This window comes from Saccopteryx leptura, chromosome 12 (assembly GCF_036850995.1).
Source record: "Saccopteryx leptura isolate mSacLep1 chromosome 12, mSacLep1_pri_phased_curated, whole genome shotgun sequence".
NCBI classification, from domain to species: domain Eukaryota; kingdom Metazoa; phylum Chordata; class Mammalia; order Chiroptera; family Emballonuridae; genus Saccopteryx; species Saccopteryx leptura.
In genome coordinates, this window is record NC_089514.1 from 110,733 (window position 1) to 120,946 (window position 10,214).

At 48.3% G+C, this 10,214-nt stretch overlaps 1 protein-coding gene across 1 annotated transcript in view; it reads right to left on the reverse strand.

The window, feature by feature from the left end:
• Window positions 1-10,118, reverse strand: part of URGCP (upregulator of cell proliferation) — a 51,619-nt gene extending 41,501 nt beyond the window's left edge. Inside the window, 3 exon segments of the mRNA XM_066354468.1 lie at window positions 2,564-2,763; window positions 5,590-5,798; window positions 9,699-10,118. Coding sequence (XP_066210565.1) covers window positions 2,564-2,673 — 110 coding nt within the window. The 5' untranslated portion in view covers window positions 2,674-2,763; window positions 5,590-5,798; window positions 9,699-10,118.
• Between the last annotated feature and the right edge of the window lie 96 nt (window positions 10,119-10,214).

Genomic DNA, 10,214 nt, shown 5'->3' on the forward strand with positions numbered 1-10,214 from the left:
GGTTGCCGGCTTGAGTGTGGGATCACAGACATGACCCCATGGTTGCTGGCATGAGTCCAAGGTTACTGGCTTGAGCAAGGGGTCACTTGCTCTGCTGTAGCCCCCAGGTCAAGGCACATATGAGAAAGAAATCAATGAACAACTAAGGAGCTGCAAGGAAGAGTTGATGCTTCTCATCTCTCTCCCTTCCTGTCTGTCTGTCCCTCTCCCTCCATCTCACTAAAAACAACAACAAAAAACATATCCTCTGGCTCTGAGAAGGGAGAAGGAGATAAAAGCAGTAAAGCAGTTCACCCTCCTTGGTAGGTCATCAGCTATTGCTAGCAGGACCTAAAATATTATCGCCAGCCTTGCCCTGAGGTCAACAAAATAAGTGGTCAGCCAAGAATGGACTCAGAAGAATCTGACAATATTCTGGATTAAATTTTAAAGTCTTTAGCATATCACAGGTATCTTCTCAGGTATACCAGGGTAAGGCCAAGGTCAGTCAAGGCCAACCACAAAGGAACACTGCTGTGGTCAATTCCCTAATTGAGGCTCTGCAGTCAGCAGTGTTGCTAGTTCACTGACAGACTCTCATGGCCAACTCAGTTTTTTGTTTATTCATTTGTGTGAGTGTATGTGTTTTGACTTCACATATAAGTGAGATAATGCGGTATTTGTCTTTCTTTCTTGACTTATTTCACTTAGCATAATACCCTCCAGGTCCATCTATGTTGTCACAATGGTAAGCTGTCATCATTGTTTATAGCTGAGTAATATTCTATTAGTTATACTATCCCCTCTTTACCCATTCATCTGATGGATACTTAGGCTGCTTCTATATCTTTGCTATTGTAAATAATGCTGCAGTGAACATGAGGCTACATATTATCTTTTTAAGTTAGTATTTTTATTTTCTTTGGATAAATACCCAGAAGTAGGACTGCTGGGTCATATGGCAGCACTGTTTTTTTGAGGACCCTTCATACTGTTTTCTACAGAAGCTGCCCCAATCTGCACTGCCACCAACAGTGTGAGGGTCCCCTTTTCTCCACATCCTCGCCAACACTTGTCATTTGTTGATTTATTGATGGTAGCCATTCTGACAGCTGTGAGGTGATATCTCATTGTGGTTGTAATTTGCATCTCCCTGATGACACTGAGCATCTTTTCATATGTCTATTGGCCATCTGTGTGTCCTCTTTGGAGAAGTGTCTATTCAGGTCCTCTGCCCATTTTTAATTGGATTTTGTTTGGTGTCGAGTTGTATGAGTTCCTTACTGAATGTAGCATTACTGAGTATCTTCTCCCATTCAGTAGTCTGTCTTTTAATTTTCCTTTACTTTTTATTTTTTAAAAGATTTTACTTATGGATTTTAGAGAGAGAGATGGGGGGGGCACCAACTTGTAGTAGTTGCCTCTCACATGTGCCTTGAGCAGGCAAGCCCAGGGCTTCAAACTGATGACCTCAGTGTTCCAGGTCAACCAACACTCCATCCACCACGCCACCACAGGTCAGGCACTGACTATGTTTCTTCTAGGAGTTTTATAGTTTCAAGTCTAAAATTTAAGTCTTTAATCCATTTTGAGTTTGCTTTTGTATATGATGTAAAAAGGTAGTCAGTCTAGTTTCCTTTTATTTTTTTGTTTCCTTTTTTTTTTAATGTATCTGTCCATTTTTGCCAGTACCACTTATTGAAGAGACCTAAAGGAAGAGAAATGTCTTTACCCGATTGTATATCCTTGCCTACTCAACTCTGTTTAGACTTTGGTTACCAGACCCAGAATTGTAGAATTCCAACCCATAAGGCCCGGCAGTCACATTCACTGTCGCCTGATGAATGTCTTGGATGATGAGCAGGTAGGGAAGGATTCAGTCCTGTGAAACCTCTGAGCACGGACAGTATGATGAGAAAGATCCAGGCATGGTGGCGGCCCTGGCATCAGAAGCCATGTCCTGTGAGCAGTGCTAGGTCACAGTGTATGGGGTGGGGGTGGGTGGGGGTGGGGGTGGTAATTGCTGGCTTTTAAAAGAACCTCTCCAGTGAGTCTTTTAGTTCATCAGTTTTCTCTTCTATCTGAAGAGATTAGAATGGAATATGGTTTTTCCAACTTATATTAATCCAGAAAGCTTTATAGATGCCATTATTTCACTTGTTGAGTTTTCCAGAATGACAAAGTAATTTTTAATTTACTAACTGTATTTTAACACTTATTATAAGATACTTGAGATATGCCAGAAGTGGTTTTTCATTGTCCTCTGTGACTACCAATCTGTCTAACAATGTCATGGCACCAGATCTTCTCATTACAATAATGAGAATAAACACATGCTTACATAGCCCTTATGGGCAACAGGCCTGTCCCACGGCAGGCACTGACTCACACTCTGGTGGACAGGCTCCAAAGCCTGTATCCTGGAGTCTGTATGCCAGGCAGCCTGGGGCTATTTCAAGCTAACCACTGTGTATCTCTTCCTGATCCTCATCATCCATGCTGTAGGGCGAGAGAGAGGAAGGGAGGAGGTTTACTGCATTACTGTCTTCTAAAGCACACAGTATGGAGAAGCATCAGGACTCACCGAGTTCGAGGTTTAGGGTCACAGATGACATGTCCTTGGTCCAGGCAGTCTTTATGTTGCTCACTCATTAGTTCTCGATGTTTGACAAGAAGCAGCAGCATCCCCTGCATTAGCTCTGTTCTCTACTCTGCACTGGAAGGAAGTGACCATTCTGAATGAGGGTGTCATCCCCTCTGCTTTTTTCTTCCAGGTACAACAGACTAGCGAGAGAGTGGACACAGAAATATGCTGTGTAAGTGCCTTGGAGGTTTCATGGGGGACACTGTCCAAGAGAAGCTAGCCAGGCAGAGAGGTCCTTCCATGAAACTGAGCTCCTAGCTGAGCCATTCAAGAGCGTCATCTCTTCTATGAACAAAGGCTGGCGACACTTTCTCTCAAACTACAGCATGTTGGTGTCACTCTCAGCCATTGTGGCTCTGACATCATATCTTTGATGCCAAATTAATAGTCACTGTTATGATCTGCAGTCTTTCTGGCTACACTGGTCTCTTTGCTGGTCTCTTGGGGTGAGGGGCGCAGTGTGCTGTACACCTCCACTCAGGGTGGCATCACTCACAATGTCACCACACAAGGGGCCTCAGCCTGACCCCTCACCTCCTGGAACTCCGTGCCAGCCCGGATGTCCAGGACAGAGGGGCTGGACAGGCTTTCCTCACATCTTGTCTGCCATAAACCATGTCGCAAGGAGTCTCAGTGCATCCCAGGATGCTCCTGGGAGTTGGGAACAGTGCTCCTTTACAGTGCTATCTTCTCACACTGAGAAGCAGCAAACAGGATGATAGAAAGCACAAAACACCCCAGGAGAGATGACTGTCTTTTCAGAGGCAAGACCTGGAGAGATCTCGGTTTTGATTTTCCATGTAAAGAGGTTTTCTTACCACCTACCTCCCCCACTCCAAGCATACACTTAAATCCAGTGTGAGCCACCCACAGACCAGAGCACAGGAATAGGGAGAGACTTTTGAATGTAAATAAAAATGTAATTCACTCATAACCCTAAACAATAACTGGCATGTAAATCGACTTTATTTTCCAGGCAGAACAGAAGGTATGGAAACTTTTTACTTTTTATTTTTAATTAAAAATTTTTCTTATTTATTGATTTTAGTGAGAGAGGAGGGAGGGATGGAGAAAGGGGGGGGGAGGGGAACATCGATCTGTTCCTGTATGTGCCCTGACCGCAGAATCGAACCAACAACCTCTGCACTTTGGGACGATGTTGCAACCAACTGAGCTATCCAGCTGGGGCTGGAAACTTTTTAAATAGGTTCTTCAGAACCTTGAATTAGACCAGCCTGTTGAATGACTGGCCTCCTTTTAGATTTCTGAGGCAACACATTTTCAGAATTGCTCTTGGCCCTGGACAGTGGCTCAGTGTATAGAGTGTCGTCCTGGCATATGTACATCCCAGGTTCAATTCCTGGTCAGGGCACACAGAAGGAGCAACCATCTGCTTCTCTTTCCCTCTCTCTCTCCCCCTTCACTCCTTCTTCCTCTCCTGCAGCCAGTGGCTTGACTGGTTTGAGAGTCGGCCCCAGGTGCTCAGGATAGCTTGGCTGGTCTGAGCACGTCAGCCTCAGGCACTAAAAACAGCATGGTTGATTCAAGCATCAGCTCCAGATGGAGTTACTGAGTGGATTCTGGTCAGGGTGCAAACAGGAATCTGTCTATCTCCCCTCCTCTCACTTAAGAAAAAGGGGGGAAAAAAAGAGTTGCTCTTAGTTTAAGTTACCTAGGACAGGAGTATTCTAATTAAACCTCCCAAATGGAGAAAACTTGAGGGGCTTCAAACCTCTGAAGTCAAATCTGACCTGGTCTTTTCTAAGTGGTCTCCTTTCAGTATAGCCATTAAGTAACACTTGGATGAGCTGGGGATAAAGCAGGCATCCCCAAACTACGGCCCACGGGCCGCATGTGGCCCCCTGAGGCCGTTTATCCGGCCCCTGCCACACTTCCGGAAGGGGCACCTCTTTCACTGGTGGTCAGTAAGAGGAGCACTGTATGTGGCGGCCCTCCAACGGTCTGAGGGACAGTGAACTGGCCCCCTGTGTAAAAAGTTTGGGGACTCCTGGGATAAAGCATGAAGTTCTGCCCCCTTCACAGGGGCCTTCACAGGCTGGGATCAAGGAAAGGTAACCACAGGTTGAACTGCTCCAGGAGCTGCCAAGTTGTCACACAACTTCATTACTGAGGCTTCCCAGGCAGTAGGAACCCCAAGACCATATGCTGCTTTTGGAGTTCCATGGGCTCTCTTCTCCGCCTGTCACCATGGTGAGGATTGCCTTTTTATTTTTGTGACAGAGACAGAGTCAGAGAGGACAGATAGGGACCGACAGACAGAAAGGGAGAGAGATGAGAAGCATCAATTCTTTGTGTGGCACCTTACTTGTCCATTGATTGCTTTCTCATATGTGCCTTGACCGGGGCCTACAGCAGACTGAGTGACCCCTTGTTCAAGCCAGTGACCTTGGGCGCAAGCTGGCAACCTCAGGGTCTTGAACCTGGGTCCTCCGCATCCCAGTCCGACGCTCTATTCACTGTGCCACAGCCTGGTCAGGCGAGGATTGCCTTTTTAATTTTTGTCTCTTTGCTACTCCTTTGGTCTTAAAATGTTACCCCTTCATAGTTGGGAAGAATGCCAATATCATGTCCCCAGGGAAGGCTGTCAGACAGTGACCAAAATAGACCTTGCAGCCAAGCATCACAAAGCGAGGGAAGATGGGGAGGTTCAGATTTCAGAGACAAGTCAGAGGCTTAGAGGGAAAGCACCAGCCCAAGCAGGTGTTGAGACCACGGGTGCCTTTCAAGCATAATAGCTTATGACTCCCAGAAGCTGATGATCCTGAGTCCTAAGTTTCCTCACACCTGCTCTCTTTGCTGGAGACACGTAGTAGAGAAAAATCAGTCCTTTGGGGATCCCCAGTGTGGGTTGTCATTCACCTTTTGCCAGCCTGAGTTGTGCCAGACTCTTCAGACAAGCCTGATCCCAACAAACCCCCTGGACCGTCTCTCTTGGGGAAACTCACCTGCTTGTCATGCCTTCCCGGGATCAGGTCAACCTGAAGAATGGGCTTCTTAGGTTGAAAATCTTACTTCAAGATGCACTGTGGTGTGGGAGTTTCCACATAACCCACATATGCACACCTCCTGACACCCTGTTTCCAAGGCAAGTACCAGGTAGGCAACTGGACAGCAGACCCAGAAAGCCAACTGTGCGCTGACGTGGCTTCTTTCTCTGTGGACCAGAGACATCAGGCATACATGATGTTAAGCAATTGATCCATTGTGAACAAATGACTACTAACTATGGCCAGAAGCAGCTGGACTTGCTGGATAGTGATGAGATCTTGATCCTTTGTCAAAGTCTAGGAAAACCCAAGAGTTCCAAGAATATGGCAAAGGGTCAAAGATCTCCTAACCAGTGATAAAATGCTAAAATGCAGATGTCCACAGCACTGCACTGAAGATGCTGAAGGAGTAGCAGGTTTCTGTCTCTGAAATTCAGGAGACAGTCTCCTTAAATGCTAGAGGTGCTTGTAGGACAGGCCCACAGAACTCCTAGCCTGAAGTCTGTCTCTGATACCCAAAGTGGGGCAAAGAACCTCCAGAACAGCATGGACCCTTTGTCTCTCCCGCGCTGCCAGCCCCTCCTTCCTGAGCCTCTTGTCACTGTGAAACATACTTCCTCCCCAGCAGTGCTGGGCAAGGACTAGACCTAGACTAGATCTATTCAAGAACGCTGGTCCTCTGAGGAATCAAGGGCATGGCAGCCAGCACCCCGAGCGCAGGAGCACTGCCTTGCCTACTGACCTCGTTCTCCCCGGCCCGTTTGCTGGCCTTGTTATCCCCACCACCAGGTTTCTCCGTGTTGACAGATTTTATTAAGAAAGTCACAAAGCTATAAGGAATCTGAAAACCCTCCTATCAGACCAGATAGCAGCTTCCTAATTTTCCTTACAATGTCTCCTTCCTCCCGCCCCTTCTCCCAGACTGCACACCCCACCCTTTTCAGGCATATGCAGAGGTGTAAGGCTGCCACCCTTGTGTGGGAGGTGGCCGTTTATGCATTTGGTAACAAAAGCCCAGCAGTCCAGGCCTTCACCCTGAAACAGAAGGGACTGATGGATCTGTTCACATCTTTGAGATAAAATGTCAGCAGAGTTGTGAAACTTCAAAATCCCCACCGCCTGAATGTGCTATTCCCTTGTACAGTTTCTGCTGGCTTCTTGCTCAGCAGCGGGAAGCTACGCTGAGGCTTCATCAGACATGAGAAGCCAGAGACCCTCACGGTGAGAGCTATGTGAACAGCAAGCAGGCCCTCTTTGAGGCCTTTGTAAACGTTTAGGTGGCAGAAAAGAGCCCTCCTTTTCCTGAATGAAAGAGGACCTTTATCCTCCAGTGAGCCACCTCATACTGCTTTGTGGCTGTCTTCCAGAACCAGCCCTAAAGGATGAGACACTGCAGCCACTCTCCACCTGGGTCTGCATCCACCTCCTGCCACTGATGTACTCTCTGTACAAATTGTAACAGAGACTCAATTAGGAAGGTTTTTGGTTTTTATCTCTGAAGTTGTGAAGTATTTGTTTACTGAATTCCACCTACCAAGCAGCATAAATACGTTTTCTTTTTAGGGCAGGAAAAGCAATGATTTAATTTCTCCAACTCTGTAGTAATGAGGACATGTGTAACTGGAACATAGAGGTGTAATCCTGGTGGTTCTAAAAAAGTGATTTTCCTGATAACTGACACTTCTTTGAATAAATAACTATCCTTTCTTGATTGCTTTGATTTGAATGACTGTGTCCCCCAAATTCCTATGTTGAAATCTTAACCCCTAAGCTGATAATATTAGGAGGTGATTAGGTCTAGAGGACGGAGCCTCATGAATGGCATTTGTGTGCCTAAAAAGAAAACCCAGAGAGCCTGACCAGGCTGCACAGTGGATAGAGCGTGGGACTGGGATGCTAAAGGACCCAGATTCAAGACTCCGAGGTCGCCAGCCTGAGCACAGGCTCATCTGGTTTGAGCAAAAGCTCACCAGCTTGGACCCAAGGTTGCTGACTAGAGCAAGGGGTTACTCGGTCTGCTGAAGGCCCGCGGTGAAGGCACATATGAGAAAGCAATCAATGAACAACTAAGGTGTGGCAACGAAACACTAATGATTGATGCTTCTCATCTCTCTCCATTCCTGTCTGTCTCCCTATCTGACTCTCTGTCTCTGTAAAAAAAAAAAAAAAAAAAAAGCTGTGCTATGTTTACACAACGGAACACTACTTGACTGAAAAAAAAAAAAGAAAAAAGAAAGCCCAGAGAGCTCTTGGCCCCTTATGCCTTGTGAGGACACAACAAAAAGATGCCATTGGGGAACCAGGAAGCGGGTTTTCAGCAGACACTCAACCTATGGCGCTCTGATGTCAGACTTCCAGCCTCCAGAACTGTGAGAAATAGATCTGTTGTTTCTAAGTCATCCCATCTGTGGTATTTTGTTATAGCAGCTTTAGCAAACTGGAGCCCTGGTCTTGCTATTCTTGTCAGTCAGTTTTCTTCCTTAATGCTATGGTTTCTTCCAGACCAGGCTCCAGAGGGAGTCTGCCAGCCTGATCCTCAACACCTGGACCCAGATGCTCTCAGAGTGTGGAGGACACTGACAATTCAGGGCTCTGGTTTTGTGCCCTAGATATGTCATCTAAACACATCAGGAGAGCATCAGGAAGTAAAGCAGATCTGATCTATCTACATGCAAAAGCAGAGAGGCTTGCACGGATGGCAGAGAAGTTAGCTAAAATGAGAGAGGAGTCCTTGGCAGGATCTCTGGAGACTTCTCTCTCAAACGGAGAGAGGAATGGGTAAGAGGAAACATGAACTCAAAAGCAGGAGTGGAAAAGGGCCCTGGAGACAGTCCACATGTGGATGCCAGAGGAAGATTTTTAAAATATCACCAGATCATAGCCTTGGCCAGTTTGCTCAGTGGATAGAGCGCCAGCCCAGAGTGCAGACGTCCCGAGTTCAATCCCTGGTCAGACCTGGTCAGAGCACACATGCTTCTCTCCCCCTCTCTCTCCCTCTTCTCTCTTTCTTCCCCTCCCATAGCCTGTGGCTCCACTGGTTCGAGTGTTGGCTCTGGACACTGAGGACAGCTTGGTTGATTCAAGCATAGGCCCCAGACGGATCCAAAATAGGGCCCATGTGGGAGTCTATCTCCCCTCCTCTCACTTAAAAATAGAAAAAATAAAATATCACCAGATCAAGTCCTCTCTCTTTAAGGCTTCACATTTTAAGTAAAACCCAAATTCCCCTGACCCTGGTCCTACAGGATCCAGCCTCCACCCACATCTCCTCCCCTCTCCTCCCTATGCAGCCACCTCAGAGGACCGACACATCTTGCCCCTCTGTCTGGAATACTTGTGCCTAAATCTACCATATCCACCCCCATATTCACTCTTCCAGTGTCCTCTTCAGAGAGGCCTCCCCTAGCCTGTCAGCAGAATAGGCTCCCTCCCACACCCATGACAGGACATGGCATCCTGGCACCCACCTTCCACACCAGGGAGGTCCCTCACAGCCTTCTCTCAATGGAGCTGGTCTTCTCTGCCCTTCCCTCATGAGTGTGGATGAAGCTGGTTAGCTCCGAGCTGATCGATTTCCAGACCAGACACTCGACTCTTTGGCCTGCACAGTCTGATCTAGACCTCATAGGGGTCGAGAGACCCCAGCCAAGGGGGTGAAGGGAACTGGTAACTAGGAGGTGTTTAAATGGGAACATTTCCAGAGAAAAAAGAACAGTAAGCGGGTCCACCGGAACGTGGAGGGCAGAGGAGCTGGGATTTTCTGGAGCAGAAAATCACCTGCGGGTCAGGTGCGAGTTAATCCAAGAACAGCAGAGCTGTTACTGAAGGAAACGGACTAGAAATTGGGCGAGGTGGGAGGCCCCTATTTAGTAGAGTTCATTTTTCTGAAACAAACACGTGGTAAAATCAAAGTGGAGAAGACCAGGGACGGACCCGGGCTTCCCTGTCGGGGCGAGGGCACTGCTCCTCCCTCAGAGAGGAATGCAACAGCCGTAGGAACAGACATAAAAATGACAAACGAACAATGCCCAAATAAGGTCTACAGGCCCTTTTTGCTCGGTACTGACCCTCTGCACCGGAGGCTGCTCTGCGCGCGACGAGACGTCCGTCCGCGCGGGTCACGGGCTGAATCCCAAGGCGCGAGGCGGGTGCTCCGGAACGGAGGGGCTGCGGGCGGCCTGGAAGGGCATGGGCCCCGTTCGCTCGTAGCCCGAGGTCACTGGTGGTGGCGTGACCATCTCCCGTCTTTCACGGTCACCGGCGTCCCCATCCTTTTACGTCTCGTTCGTGGGTCACACGTGCTGAGGGTCCACATGGAGGCCCGGGGCCCGTGGGCGGGAGGCTGTCACGGACCCATGGTTCTCCAACGGGAGCAGTAAGGTGACGAGAGTTAGAAGAGGAGGCGCACGGGGCTCCACGCAGCAGCTGAGCGGAAACTGGCTCGGGTCCCTCTGCCAGGCGCTCAAAGACAGCAGCCGGCTCCATTCCCGCCACGTCCCGCCCACCCCGGGGCCCGGAACGTCGCGCCCCGCCCGCTTCCGCTTCCTCTCGGGCGGGGCTTCCCGTAGGGGCGCGCCCTTTTC